General features: G+C 53.6%; 1 protein-coding gene across 1 annotated transcript; it reads right to left on the minus strand.

The window, feature by feature from the left end:
- Positions 1 to 4,235: 4,235 nt before the first annotated feature.
- On the minus strand, positions 4,236 to 15,033 carry BAIAP2L2 (BAR/IMD domain containing adaptor protein 2 like 2). The gene is made up of 14 exons (XM_068191231.1): positions 14,847 to 15,033; positions 13,846 to 13,921; positions 13,479 to 13,565; positions 12,363 to 12,424; positions 12,005 to 12,076; positions 11,280 to 11,396; positions 10,749 to 10,895; positions 10,127 to 10,279; positions 9,543 to 9,684; positions 8,628 to 8,853; positions 7,635 to 7,706; positions 7,136 to 7,316; positions 5,295 to 5,335; positions 4,236 to 4,461 (listed from the first exon to the last, which is right to left on the minus strand). The coding sequence occupies exons 1-14, from the start codon at positions 14,883 to 14,885 to the stop codon at positions 4,386 to 4,388; spliced, it is 1,491 nt and encodes a 496-aa protein (XP_068047332.1). The 5' UTR covers positions 14,886 to 15,033; the 3' UTR covers positions 4,236 to 4,385.
- Between the last annotated feature and the right edge of the window lie 222 nt (positions 15,034 to 15,255).

A 15,255-nucleotide genomic window follows, 5' to 3' on the forward strand; every position in this document is an offset into this window, starting at 1 on the left:
TGAAGGACTGCAAGATGGCAGCAGCATCCTCATCTCTTGGCACCAGCAGCTGTGGGAAATGCCAGGAGTCACATATGGACTAGAGAGTGCCGAGGGGACAGGGACTATCTTATGGATGTGACACACATAGCTAGAACCTGGGAGCTTTGGATCTGGATGCATTTCTCAAGGAAGTCCCTGTTCTTGGTGACCTCCATGCAAAGGGATGAGTTGAGCTGATTCCCATAGTTACTGTTGCTCTGAATATCAGAGAAATGCAAATCCTTTAGACAAAAGTGTGGATGGCACAAGCTGGGCCAGACCCCAGGCAGAGGGCCCTTACTTGGCATGAGTGGTCTTAGTCCACAGCCACCCTCAGCCATAGCCCTGCTTCTCCTCTCCAGGAGAAGAAAACAGAGTGCAGCACTCAGATGCCTGCCACCACCATGAGTCCCTGCAGCAGAGCTCCCCAAACTTTCAGGATGCTGCGAGTCACAAAAAAAGGGAGCTGAATCTGGCTCTGAGCATGGACTGGGGCAACTCTTCTAGATGGCTGTTTCCTATCAGCTCTTGGGTTGAGCCACTGAGGCCAGCACATGCTACTCTAATCTCTCCCTGCCAGCCCAGGTCTCAGGGACTGTGGCAAAGGACAGAGACATGGACTGAAAACAGGGGGCTATAAAGATAGTTTTAAGGCAAGGAATCCCTACAAGGAAGAAAAGAATAATGATACACTCTCCAGCTACTCATACCTTCCCCATCTCACCCTTTCTGGTGTTTTCTGGATCACTGGCACCCTGACAGCCAGACTGAATAGCCTCGTTCAGTTTCTGCCATTTTGCCCACTGTTCCTGTCCCAGCTCCAGCTGACTGACAAGCTAGATCCACCTGTACAAAAGGTGACCTGCTGCCAAAGCACACTGATTTCTCAGTCAGTGCTGGTGCTCCACCACTGCACCGTCTGCTGCACGTAGCTACTTCAAGTAAGAGCTGCCACCAAACGTAGCCTGAGACTTTTCATCCAAGCCCCTCTCCCAGCCTTGCTTTTCTTGAGCTCATCCTGCACCACAAATTAAACGAATCAATCAAACCATTGAAATCCATCTTTCCCTCAACCTGCTGCTCCCTGCCAGCATCCTAGCAAGAAAATATTTGTCTGTCTGTGACATGCACTTCAGAGATTTTGGAGCGCCGCCTGTCAATGATGGGCCCGTGGCATCTGATTTTGAAGAGCACACGAGACAAATATCTGTGAGTACTTGTTTGAGTTTGGAGCTGGAGGGAACCTCTGCAGGAGCCACTTGCTCAGTGCTACAGAACTGTACAGCAAAGCATGAAAGCACTTTTACCTGCCTGCAGCTAGATGTTGGCTGAAAATGATGGGGAGCACCAGAGGAGCTCACCTGTGGAGATGCCTCCGAGGCCAATATGCCATAGCACACCCCTGCTGGAGAATTATCCCAGCTGTGAGCCAGGCAGTTCAGAGCTGCCTCCTTCCTAACACCATGACACACATGCTTGTCTGCTCACAGCAGTCACACCACATACCCTGCACCTGCCTTTGCACACTCCACAGCTCACTATCATTTTGTCCCCAGTTAAGGAGCTTTATCCACAGGTAAAAACAGTGTGTGTGAGTTCACATGCACCTAAAAGCTCATCAGCATGGGCACCTGCCCTTCCCCATGCATCAAAGGAAGGTGGGCCAGAGCAGGCACTGCCGCAGAACTTGCTGCAGGTGGCTGCGAGAAGACTTGTGCCGACACCAGGAGGCACAAGCCGAGGTTAGAAGGGTGAAGACCACAGCAGATTCAACTGTGGCTGCCAGTCCCTGGAGACACACAGAGCACAGTGCAGCCGGTGCTGGATAATGCCCAGAAAATCCCCACTGCGCTAGACAAGCTGCACGCAGGAGGGTCCACATAAATGCTCTTGGTGCCTCCACGCAGTACAGATGCGGTGGGGAGTCTATTTATTGAGTGCAAGGCCCACACTTCATGCCACCAGCCTCTCCAACCCACAGACAACTTCCCTGGGAAAGCATTTGTTAGAGAATTAAATGAATGCAGGCCCAGATTAATTGTTCCTATCAGCTGCTGGAGTGAGGGTGCAAGCATCCCTCCACAGCACTGACCTGTGCAATGAAGCGATGACCTCCCGAGCACAATCTGAGCCTCCAAGGGTTGAGCAGATCCCTCAGCAGTGCTTCCTTCTCCCACTGGCTGGCACTTCCCGGCTCTGAATGACGGTGCCTGGTTAGATGGTCCTGCTGGATCTTCTCTCCATGGTGGGCACAGGACAATGCCTGCAGGAATCTAGCACCTGTTGAGCAGTCTCTTGTGCTCTGCTCCTTCCTTCGGAGAACTACGTTCTCACAAGACAGCTAACCCGCCTCTCAGCTTGCTTCCCTCCAGTTCCAGTGATGCCCAGCAAAGCTGTCTGTGGCAGATCTGGGGGGACACCCTATGCAGGGCACTCCCTTGCCTCCTGTGGGTGCAAGCAATGTCCCACGACACCCCCAGCGTAGATGTGGGTCAGGAGCTGCTTATGGTTTCAGGTCGGCAGAGACTAGTGGGTGCTGAGCGGGCAGAAAGCACTTCTCCACTTTTAAGAGGCTTTTCCAGCCAATGGGGACGAGGTGGCTGCCTGCCACAGGCCGAATCCCCTGGTAATCCCGCTGCCCAGGGGCTCCTTGCGTTCTCCCCAGCAGAGCAGGGCAGGCTGGCAGGGATAGACTCAATTGGAGGGACGAAGACAGGAAGAAGTGGAGTGAGGGTGAGGGGTGTTGGGTGCTGGGGAGGGAGGCAGTGGAGGAGGAGACTGTGTGCCTGTGCTTCAGTAAGGTGCAAAATAGGTAAAGCAGCTGCTTTTGAAGCTTCCTCAGCTGCCAGCCACTATGGAGAAGCGGTGGCACGGTTTTGCAGGGCATGTGCCCAGCAGAGAAGTTAGACAAGACTGAGCAGCCAAGGAATCGCTGCCAGCCATGACTCAAAGTGCCAGATCCTGCCCACCCCGGGCAGCTCAATAACCCCCCCCTCCCCCAAAACCAACCTCCCCAGTGGCTGACTCACAGGAGGAGGTCTGGCAGGTGCTGGGGACCAAGCAGTCTCTGGCCGCTCGTGGGGGAACCCTTTTCCTTCCAGGGAGGGGCTGGGGCTCAGCCCAGGTGGGCTTTGGGAGGAAAAGGTCTGGGCTGTAAACCCCTGAAGCCCCTCAGCAGCAGGGGGGTGGCGGGGGCTTGGCCACACTCACAGCCAGGGTTTAATGTCTATTAATAAGGCTAATCAGCTAAGCCCTGGCCATCGCTAGCGCTCCATCCCTCACTCACGCTGCCTCTCCCGTGAGGGCTCCCCCAGCACACGCAGGGTATTCCCAGATTGGTGAGGCCCCCACAGGCCCTAGGGGAATGCCCAGGGCACACGTTACAACGGTGGGTGAGGAGAAGGGGGCCACAGGTCCTTGCTGCCCTCCGGCAACAGGACAGACAGGGGCACTCAGGGGGGCAGCCAAGAATGGGCAGTGCAGCCTTCCTGGTGCCCTCCACATCCACCCCAGACCCCTAGGCTGGTGGCTGCCCCATCTGGACTCATGGCACTGCAGTGTCCAACACCACAACCGTGGGCAGCCATCATGGAGCGCCTGTCCTCCCCCTGCATCTTGTGACTGAGTTGATGTCCCAGCCACTGAAATGCACACAGAAGATGCGTTCTCCATTTTATTAAAAAAAAACCCCATATATTTTCCACAGGACAGTACATGAAGGAACCGGGCAATGGTGCTGGACACTGTCACCTGCCCCTGCCTTGCCCCAGCACTGCCCAGCAAGGTGAGGGGCTGCACCTGGGGTGAGAAGAGGCAGGTGCTGCTACAAATGGAGACAGTTGTCAAAGAGGCCAAGACCAGACCCTGTCAGCTGGACCACATCACTGGAAGCCTTCTTATAGCCTTCTCTTTTGGGGTTCGTTCTTCTGGTGGCAAAGAAACTGTTTGGTGACAGTCCTTCTCTGCCCACAGCAGGGGTAGCAAAGCTTCACCTTCAACATCCCAGCAGCACTGCCCTGGCTGCAGATGATCTTAGCCAGCCCTACCTCCAGCTCCAGCACCATCTCCTCTCCCAGGCCACCAGCACCAGTAACACCAGACCGCTGCCTCCCACTCAAGTACAGTAACACCACAAGGGGAGGGAAGCAGGGATCAATCCAGAAAGGGCAGCAGAGATCTGCTTCTGGCTAAAGCACACCAGGCACCCAGGTGAGATGGGTCCCATTGTCCCAGAGGTATGGGAGGGGAAAAGAGAGTTCACTCCTTGAGTGGTAGCACTAGGTTGCTGCCCAGCTGGATGTCACAGCATTATCACTTCTCCTCCTCCTTCTCTGCTGAAATTCTTCACTGCCCACAGCCCTGTTTCATCGGATGATGGGTGCCGAGCGGTCGTTGGTGACTGTGGGGCGCAGCTTGACTGTGGCAAAGGGGTTGGTACCTCTGGAATGGGAAAGGAAACAGGCAACCATCAGAAAGTCTGCAAATGCCATGCAGGGATGCCTGTGACCAAGCAAAGGCCACTTAGTCCTGTTGGAGTCCCCGACATGCCAGGGAGGAGAGTATGGTAAAGCTCATTCCTGAGTTTGTTTTCTCCATCTTTAACACACCCTGCTGCATATTCCCATGTGGTTCCCCTTGGTCTCTCCTGAGGGCTCCTCACCCTCCTTCTTCCAAAGAATGAAGAAGGGATGCTAGCACATGGCTGTCCCCCATGACAGCACTCTACACTTGCAGAGTGTACACCAACCCTCCAAGCAAGGAGTCAGAGAGAGGAAAAAGGCCAGAAAGCACACAGCACCACCCCAGAAACACGGAGACACCAACCCAGCTGCAGGGGGAAGAAACCCGTGGATTTATTGCAAGTCTCATCCCCACAGACCTGACTCATCAGAACTCAAAGCCACATCCTTTTATGCCTCAGCCCTTTCCAAGCAGGCAGAGATGCAGTCGTGTAGCTCCACACTCAGGCTGCAAACTGCTATTGTGACCGTTCCAGGATGGATGGGAAGGAGCATGCAGGTCTGGACATGTGTTCAGGGTGCTCAGGTCCTACCTCATTTTATCTGAGCCAGGGTAGGACCTTCCCAGTCAGCAGAGGCCAGAATGGACCACCTCTGCCTCCTATCCTGGAAGGTAGGCTGTGCATTGCTTTTCCCCAGACTCTTCCTTGTTCCTCCCACATTTGATAATCAAAAAGATTAAATAATAATAGCATTGTAATAATAGTCCCTTCTGTCAGATTATTCTAGAGTGAAGTTCCGCATCTTACTCACCGTGGGAAGAGTTCAGGTGGCTGGTCAAATACTCCTGATTTCTGCAGTGAAAAGAAAAGCAGCAATGAGAAATCCAGAGTAGGGAATGGAGAGAGAAAAGTGGGGCAGGAGACACTGCACACATGGAGGAAGATTTCACAAAACACTTAGGTGAGTTAGGAGCCCAAGTCCTCTTAACAGGGCTCTGACTCCTTATTCAATCATGCTTTGCAAAAGTCCACAAATTCCCCACTGTAGATAATACCCTGAATTTTCTTGTGGGGGGTTGTCCCTACACCACAGGTTCCTTACTCCCCTAGGACATCTTCCTTTGTTTTGGGGAAGAAAGGAGATTACTCAGATCCCCAAAATGTCATATCTGAAGAGCACAGCAAACAGTGACAGTCTGAGCTACATTTCACCCTCCAGCATAGCCAGAGATGCCCCCTCATGTTGCCCATATACCCTGGCAAAAAGTCTGTCATCCATGCCCTCACGTGCTTCCTGCTTCCATGGGGAACTCCAGAGCTGTACCTACCTACCCTACACCACATATTTCTTAAAAGTGGACAAACCTGAGGGACAAAGTTGGACCTAGGCCCTGTGGCCCTTATTCTTGGCCAGTAGATAGTGAAAGATCAGTGACAACTGACCTGCTAAAGTACTCTGGTGGCAGACAAGAAAGCCACACGTGGCTATCTGACATCCAGTTGGGAAGTCACGCCCATTTGTTTGTGGCTCAGCTGGGGGATGTCTTGGGCATACATTTAAAGCAAGGCTGAATCTTTCCAGATTAGTCTTTCCCTCCTTTATAGTGAGGTTCCACACTCTGCCATGCTGTTCCAAATGCTGTACACAATTCATGACTCAATCCCAGGTCTACCCCTACACCCTAGCCCTGGGGCAGGATGAAAACCCAGTGACCCAGCGGGACAGAAAGGCTGCAGAGGCTGTTCCCCTGTGTTGCACAGCCTGAGGCTACCTGAAACCACAGAGCAGGACATAAAGGGGTAAAAAAGAGTCATTAAATATTGCAGTTTTCAGTTCTTTGAGACATTCAATCGCTTGCAACCTTGCACTGGCCTGGAACCAGTTACCATGGAAAAGGTTTTCCAACCCTCGGTGAGACTGAGCAGCTCCCTGAGGTCCTCACCTTTAACTTGGTTCTCCCCAGTCAATTCCCTACTGCTGGAAGCAATGGTAAGTGGAGGACTTCCTTCTCAGTATGCCATCCATAAGCCATGAGTTGGACACAACTTGTTCTAAGGCTCTCAAATATTGCTGTGCCCTCAGCCTTTGCTCCCAACTTTTCCCTTTTCCCCAGCTGTGACTTTAAGCCAACCCTCATCTGAATTTAAAAGAGAAACCCTATGAAACTCCTCTCCAGTCTCTGAAGGGAGAAGAAGGATGGCATCTCTGTTAGCTGGTCACCCACTCCCAGACCAGCCTGGTCACTCCATGGTCCTACTATTAGCAGAAAGAAGTGCTGCCCTGGAGCCACCAGAAATCAGGCTGGGAGGTCATGGAGAAAAGGACTGAACTGAAGGGTCCCTGGTGAGCAAAAAGAGAGAGAGATGAGAAGGGCAGGGGCAGAAAGGCAGTCCCTTGGGGGAGCAAAGCCAGGCACCTAGGATCTGCACACAACAGGAAGACTGGCAGGGGTCATCAGACAAGATGGCATATGAACAGACTGGGTAAGAAAGCAGCAGGAAAGACTCAGGAAAGCAGCAGGTCCCTTTCCCAACATCAGAAAGGTGACTTTCTACCTCTACTGGCCAAAGCAGAAAAGGTGTGCCTTGGAGGATGAAAGTCAGATGTGGCCCACTTCACACACACCCACCAGTCACTGCTCCTGCACTCACCTTGGAGCCAGAATTGACTGGGGTGACCACCCCACTCTGGTGACTGCTGGCACCCACCGAGAGGGGAGGTGGGTTTGGCAAGCTGGGCTGGGAAGCAGCAGGCCAGTAATTGCTGGAGGTTGGAGTGCTGGGACGGTCTAGGATGTCATCCATACTGTGACTGCTTCGCAGCGGGAAGGACCTGAGCAAGAGAAGACAGTGAGGTGGGAGCCAAAGAGCAAGGATCCGGGAGCAGTGCAGGTGCTAGCACAACATGGGATGTCTCTGGAGGAAATAGACGTGTCTTGGACTGGCCCAGTTGCAAGAACCTTTGAGATGACATTGCACAGGTTATGGGGGCTGCCTAGGGAAGCCTGCAAGGTCCCAGGGCACAGTGAGGCTCTTGGCAGGCTCTCCAGCATGGGAGCCCTGCAGCTGTCCATGTGGCACACTCAAATAAACCCCACTGGCATTTGTGGTGTACCAGGAGCTCCTGCCTGGCCAATTGCCATCCTGTTACCTGGTGTCTGGCTCCTCCATCTCCCTTGTATTCTCTAAAGGCTTGACATAAGCTTCAGGGAACCAGCCACACCTAGGGCACAGGAACAGAGCCAAATGAGGTCCAGGCAACCATAGTTTGTGGATCTTCAGATCCAGTTGCCCAACAATTCTGATCTGCACCCATCCCACACATCAATCAAGCCACATTTGCCACTACCATGTGTGACAGGGTTCCTGCACTTCTTTCACCCATAGATGGAGCACAGGGGTTATCATGGGATAGACCTTGAGCTTGCAGCAGGACTCGCTTATCTTGGGAGCTGTGCAAAACCTGTGCTCCTGGGAGTAATGTTGGTGCAATCCAGCAAGAGACACTCCAACCAACTGCAATCACAAGGAAGCTGTGGAAGACTTGTCCAGGAATTTTATACAGCTTCACTCCAGAAACAGCCACCCAAAGAAAGGTGCTGCTTTTGTTCATCTCACATCTGTGAGCATTCCTGCAGACCACATCCTGTGTGGAACGGGGCAGGCTTTACACACAGATGTTGGCTGGCAGTGCCACAGGGAGTAATTCAGTAAGTGCTGGGTGCAGCAGTTTCCATGCCCTGCCTGTGCTGGAGGCTGCGGCAGCAGTTGCAGCCTGAGCTAAGAAATGCCAGGCCTCTCAGGTAACTCCAGCAGTTCATGGCCCTGAGCTGGATCCCATGACAGGAGTCACTCAGTCATGCAAGCCAGGAGGGGGTCACTGCATCCCTGGCTCTTCCACCAAAGCCCCTGGAGGTTTCTCAGGCAGCCCAACCACGCCAGCCCTGCCACACTGCATCTTCTTGGAACAGAGAGCCCCCATCGCTGAAGTGCTGACACAGCGCTGTCCCACTGAGATGGTGGGTGGGACACAGTGCCCAGGCTACACCAGGAGGCGAGGGGGGTGATAATTTTGGGCTTAACCTTCCAGCTCCCGACTCAACAGGCCTGAATCTGTCCAATTTACAGCAGCAGAGTCACGTACGTGGATGAGCCCTCCAGCTTGCCGTAGAGCCAGCCATTCTGCGCCTCTGGCATCAGCACCGTGATGACGTCCCCGGGCTCAAACCGCAGCAGGGTCCGGTTGGCACCCGTCATGTGGGGCACAATAGCCTGAACTCTTGTTGTGCCGCTCCTCTTCCTGCCCTCGCTGCCACTGCTGGCCTCGCCAAAGGAACCCGAACGGGACGTACGGCCTGCAGGGAGCAAACCTGTGGGGAGGCACGCCAAGGGTCTGGCTGGAGTCTGGCATCCTCCTGCAAGACCCATACTGCCTGAAAGGGACCAGTGCTTTCCCAGTCAAGTAATTACTCTAGGGGAGGAACAGATGGCCTTTCAGGGAGAGGGCAAAACATAGCATGGGAAAAGCAGGGACATCCTGCAGGAGACAATCAACTCAAGCCAAACCCATTTGTTTTGCACTGTGTCCTCTCTGGCCAAATACCTAGAGCATAAGCACTGCATGCTCTGGCTGATGCCCTCCCTGCCTGACAGTCCCCTTCCTGACCTGCTAGAGCTACTAATTATTTGGGTAATTTCTCTCTCTCCCTGTCCTTTTTTTACTTCTTGTAAAAACTTTAAGCTGAAATTTCTCAGGAAGGAAAAACAGGTGTGTCATGGGTTAAGGGGCTGGGTTTCATAGGGCAAGCTAATATTTAATCTGGTAGTATGAGAGAAGGTGCTTTACAAAAATGGGAATTCTAGCAAGAACCAGTTCTTGTAGTTCAAGGAGCCTTGAAAATTGCACATTCGTGGGTTCCACACCTCACACAGCCTGGCCGTGCCCTGGATGGACTCTGCCCTGAAGGCTGAACTAACTTTCTACTTCACCCAACCCTCTTCCCAGAGAGGTCCAGCCTCTGTGTCTCCCCACAGCACTGCTCCCAGATGTGGGTCATACTGGCTGCTGAGGGTGTCCTCCGCAGTGGCCGTCTGGGAGACTCTGGCTGAGGAGACATTCTCATTTCTGGAGGGTCTGGAGAGAAGATGCTGGATCTACTCCCAGTCATAGAAGAAGCAAAGTCCCCAAGGGGTCTCTGGGGCTGTTGGAAAGAAAGGGGGTTGAACACACATCCACGAAGGCTGTGTTAGGCAGGAGATGCTCTGAGAGATATGCAGTCTCTCTTAGAAAGCCAAACTCAGCACATCCCTCCATTGCAGCCCACACACAGCCTACTCTTCCTCTTGGCCAGGCAAGGCCACTGGAGCTGGACAAGGCAGCAAGCACCATGGTGGGCCAAGGACTGACCTTGCCCTGTAGCCTCACCACCAAAGAACCATTGAATATTTTGGGTTGGAAGGGACCTTTAAAGGCCATCTAGTCCAACCACCTGAAATGAGCAAGGATGTCTTCAATCAGATCAGGTTGCTCACAGCTCAGTTCAACCTGACCGTGAATGTTTCCAGAGACTGGACATCCACCACCACTCTGGGCCTGGTCCAAGATCTCGCCAAACAAGGTTAAGTTGTCTGTGGGCTCCTCACCATCTCAAGGTGGGTGGGCGTGAGCCGTCCTGATGGATACCCCTGACTGTGGGAGGCTGAGAGCAGGCCCTGTGAGTGGCTGTTTGAGGGGTTACGGCTGGCTTCCAGCTGCTCCTTCCACCGTGGTGCCTTGGTCTGGATCATGCCCCGAGCCTGGGAAGAAACAGAGAAGAGGGGGTGATGGACAGTGCAGACCAGCTACAGAGGAAGCCTAGGGCTTACGTGTGCATTAGAGACTAGGTCCTCCCACAATTAGGCCGGTGGGCATGGCAAAACAGCTCCCTCTAGTCAGGAATTTCCAGGATGGCACCCTCCAGCAGAGATCCCGTGGACCCAAAGACCCTGCTATAAACACCGACAGCATCCTTCCCTCCTCCATCACTCACGCACCAAACTAACCCCATGCCAGCACCACCCTCAGCCTCAGACACATTCTCCAAGCCTAGTACAGCCAGCCTGAACCTCACAGCAAGAAACAAAATAGTTTCCTGCCCAGTCCATGCAGAGATGGATCCTTCACCTAAGGGATGGCTCAGCCCTGGCTCCCTCCTGCCTGCATGCTCCCGCTCCAGCCCTGTTGTCTGCTCCCCCATCTCTGCTCCCCAGCATGGCAGGGCTATACCCTGCTGTAAAACTGGAGGAGAGTGTTGTAGAGCATCTGGTGCTTTTCAGCCAGGAAGCGGTAGCGGCGTTTCTCCTCCAGCTCAGCCTCCCTCTGGCTCTCAGAGACGAATGCCTGCATCTCCGAGCGCAGCCGCATCACATTCTCCTGTGTCACAGGGAAAAAAGGGAGGAAGGGATCAGTGAAAATCCAGCAGAGTGGGCTCAGGGGAAGGGTTGGAAGGGATCATCATGTCTATCAGCTTCCCAGTCCTCCTGCCGTGCTAGAGCAGCAGAGAGGAGCTAGAGCAGAGTGCCAGGGATTAAGTCCTTGCTTCCTGAGGCTTCCTAAATGAGGGAAGGTCTTGGCAGGAGTGAGTACCACAGGTCAGTAGCACCCTGTAGAACAGGAGTTTCCTACTTTCCAGATAAGTCTGCTGCCTTTTGAACATGGGGGCAACCCCTTGGCTAAGGCTGCTGAGAAATCAGCCCTGGTTCCCGAGAAATCATCCAGTTTTTATTACCAGCTCCCCTTCCTGCAATCACTGCTTACCTTCATCTCCCGGGCATTTTTGTCACGAGCCCTCTCCATTCTCCACAGCTCTGCCATGCACTTATCCAGGTTGGTGGCTCTTCGCTGGTACTCCAGCTCATACTGCTTCTGGCTCTCCTGCCAGGGAGAAAACAGGCTCAGTATGGAGCCAGAGACCCAGCCACACTGTGAGGCAGCAAGGGTCCTGTTCTGACGGGTGGTGGGGCATTTGAGTTCACCTGCAATCAGGCTTCACCTGGACCTCTTATATAATGCCTTTCTTTTAATTTTGAATGGCCCAAGAGTGCTGATGAACCTGCAGATCTCAGGACTGACACCCAGCTGCCCCAGCCCTGGGTCCCAAGGCCTCTGTCTTCCTCTGTGACAGTACCCAGCAGCAAGGCCAGCTGGGCCACAGCAGCACAGGACCCACAGACAAGCAGGGTGATTTGAGGAAGCCTGAGATTTGGGGAAGCTGGGAACTCTGCTTTTGGAATGCTGAGTCTCTCAGCCCCGCTGAAGCATTTGACAAGTCCCACTGCACAAAGAACAGCCACCTGCCCTCTTTTAGCTCTCCATCATCAGCTGAACAAGTGGAGTTTGTTCCATGATGGGAGAAAGTAAGAACCCCTATCTCCTGCTGAGAAGAATCACAGAAACACCTCAAGTGTTGAAGCAAAAACCCTTGGGTGAGGGGGAGAGAGAAACAAGGAGAGCTGAGGAGGAGAAGGGAGGTCATCACTTACACTGATAAACTGCACATCCATTTTGCTGTTCTTCTCCATGTGCTGCAGCAGGTCCACGTGGAAGGTCTGAGCCTGAAAGAGGTGAAGGAACCATCGCCCTTAGCCCTTCATTAATGGATGTTGCATGCACTGTGATAAGGGGTGGCTCATAAAATGTGCAGAGCAAGTGACTGACAGCCAGGCTCTGGGCGTGCCAGCCCTGTGACCCTCCTCTGCCAGGTGCAGCAGGGAGGCAGGCACCTGCCTGCAGCCATGTGTGAGGGCAGCTGATGGGGAGAATATGGTAAATGCTGATAAGCTGTATTTAAGGAAATCGCTTTATTCTCCACCTCCACCAGCCCTTGGGAAAACCACTCACCACAACTTCCAAATCAGAGCTCAGTAGTCTCTGCGTGTCAGACATCTCCATCAGAATTTCACCTTCAGGGGAAAAAGACAGGAGAAGGTGAAAAAGTTCTGTGGCCATTTTCTTGTGTGCCTGAGGAGGCAGACCAGCAGTGTGCAGCTCAGGCTGATGATACATGGCTGTGAAAGTCCAAGGGATATCACAAAGCACTGCTCTCTGCACCCTGGTAGCCTTCCTTCCCAGGCATTGCCAATGCAGGGTTACTCCAGCCCGATGGCTGGACCAGTGCTCTGCTACAGCCCCAGGCATCAGAGGCAGCCTCACCTCTGCCATGGGCTCTGGGTGCTGGGTTTCTGCTCTGCCACAGCCCCTCCAGGCCCCATTTCTAACCCCAAAGGCTCCCCAGCTGCCTGCACATTTCTGTTCTATGGAAGGCAGCTCCAGCACCTGCTCCAATGCTGTGCATGGTCCCACTTCACTGGCTTTGGCCTTATGGAAAGGAAGAGACTGATGACAGGGAGCAGAGGAGCTAGCTGGGAGGTGCAGATGACAAGAAGAGTCTGCAGAAGGGCACGTCTGCTGGAAAGCTTTTTGCTAAAATGTTTAGCAGTGGAGCAGTTCCCTGACCACATTTTCAGCAGTCACCACCAGGCTGCAGAGTTATTTACACTGCTAAGTGTGAGTCCCTCAGCCCCAAGTTGCCATTCCAACCAGATGCAGGCTCAGGAGGACAAAACCCCATCAGTTGTTGTCAGTGCATGCTCCCTGGCTTTTCCCTCACACCCTCAAGGAGGAGAAAAACGCTTCCTCCCTGATGAAAATTTCATCCCTGGGGGCAGCATACCTCAACAGGGACTGGTTTTTGTGATAGGTACATCACAGGAGCTGAGCTCACTCACTGATCTCAGAGAGATACAGGGAGGAGTGCTGGGACTGTGAGAAATAGTCAAGGACACGCAATAAATTTGACTGTCACCACCTTGACAGGGCCTGGTACAGAGAGACACCCTTTAGAGGAGCTGTCTTTCTTGCCCCAGTACCTGGAAGTATACCACCTAAGGGAGAAGGTCAAAAAAAGGTAACTGTGGCTCACCACAGGAGAGAAGATGATGCGCAGGAGAGCCTTACCCAGCATGTGTGAGGTGGAACTCTGCAGTGCTTGCTCCCCAATCTTCTCAATTGCCTTAAAATACACTTCAGCTGCTTTGGATAGTGCTGTGGGGAGAGGAGAAGGGTGGTAAGGGCCCAGCCTGCCTTCCCACCATCACCAGCTCCAGCAAGCAGCACACAGAACAGCCAGCTCCTGGTACTTCACCTATAGGCACCCCCTCTCTCCCCATCAGCAGTGGGTCCTGGAGCTGAAGAGTGCTTAAGAGCAGCTCAGGACATGTCAGAGGTGGCAGACACCAACCTTGTCCTGGGTGAGGGGATGGGGGTGCCCAGGCTGGATGCAGCACTGTGGTCTGGAGCCCTGGCTGTGTGGGACCACACTCACCGTGGAAGGCACGCAGGTAGTTGTTCCCCAGGTACACCAGGTTCTCCAGCGCAGGGTTGAACTGCTCCAGGATACTCTGTGGCCAGGCAGAAGCACGTTAACGCCATTTTTCCTCGTGCCCAGAGACCTCAGCAGGCCAAGGCCCCTGTGCTGTGGTTTGGCTGGGTAAGAGCCCCCTCTGGAGCTCTGGAACCGAGACAATGTACAGCCCAGCACAGGCAGCTCCCTGCATCGGGGCTGGCTAGCAACTTCAGCTGCCCATAGCCTTCCCAAGCCAGCCAGGAGAGGGGCCGTGCCAGAGGGCAAGGCAGCCCACTGCAGAACCAAGTGGTTGCCTAAATGAAGATGACTTTCTCCCAAGGCCCACACTCACTGCAGGCAGGGGAGAAACTGCAAGGGGATCTGAGCAGCCTTTTTCCTCACCCCAGAGCCAGCCAGAGGGGCACTGCTTATTATCCAGGCATGAACACAACAACTTTCCTGGCCAGGATGTGGTGCACTGCCAGACTCAGCAACTTAGTAAGAGAAGGGATGGACAACCAGCTTCTCTGCTTTTATTTGCATTTATCTAAGACTATCCATTGACTACAGAGAAGACCAGATTAGAATAAGCAATTCCCCACTTCTGTCAACCCTCCCCTTGGTTCAGCACTGATGTGTGTAGGGAAGCATTTATGAGATCAGAGACTCTTTCAAGGGAGGAGCAAAATGGCCGATCAAACTTCTTCCTGCCAGCAACCAAGGTGTGTCACCCTTCATGCTCCACGTCCAAACCACCCTGCCTGCCCAGCTCCTTCCTGAATCTGTCCTTGGGAACCACACCACCCTCTCCTCCGGCTCCCAAATACAGCCCAGAGCCCACAGGAGCTGCTGTAGTTCAGCCTGCAAATGGATTTAGCCCTCAGCTGTCCACCCAAGGGAGCCTTTGGCAGAAAACACTCATCTCCCACCCACACGTCCCCCATACGCAGTCAGGAGCAGCCTTTGATGCCAACACTCACCTTATAGATGGAGATGGTGGATCTGTAGGACAGATCCATCTCTGGAGCCTATTCACTCTCCCACAGAGAAGAAAGGAGCAAAGGAGAGCACAAGGTGCTATTCTGGCCTGAAGGACTCTGCTTCTGCACGGCCAGCTGGATGGAAAGAGCCTGTCACCAGCAAGGAAGGACAGCAGGAAGACAGAGACGTGGTACAAAGGGAGCACTGATGGAGTTTAATAATTCACCAGCCGAGAGGCTGGAACTTGATCTCTGGAAGTAACCAGACTCTGGGGGGGAGAGAGGAATCCTGCGACAGCCAGCAAGGACATGTGACCGCCTCTTTGCATTATTGATTGCCAGCTTGGTACCCAGCTCTGCCTGCCCCGACACCTGCGGCGCCGGCCACCTGCCCGAGTCACTGCCTTAT

Source organism: Anomalospiza imberbis, chromosome 5 (genome assembly GCF_031753505.1).
Source record: "Anomalospiza imberbis isolate Cuckoo-Finch-1a 21T00152 chromosome 5, ASM3175350v1, whole genome shotgun sequence".
Taxonomy (NCBI): domain Eukaryota; kingdom Metazoa; phylum Chordata; class Aves; order Passeriformes; family Viduidae; genus Anomalospiza; species Anomalospiza imberbis.

Excerpts from the sequence above, each read along its gene's own strand:
- BAIAP2L2 (XM_068191231.1), bottom strand. The coding sequence starts at position 14,885 with ATGGATCTGTCCTACAGATCCACCATCTCCATCTATAAG. Across the intron at positions 7,707-8,627 it reads AAGCTGGAGGGCTCATCCAC|GTGTGGCTGGTTCCCTGAAG; the intron begins GTACGTGACTCT and ends CCTGTGCCCTAG. Across the intron at positions 4,462-5,294 it reads CCACCTGAACTCTTCCCACG|AGGTACCAACCCCTTTGCCA; the intron begins GTGAGTAAGATG and ends TTCCCATTCCAG.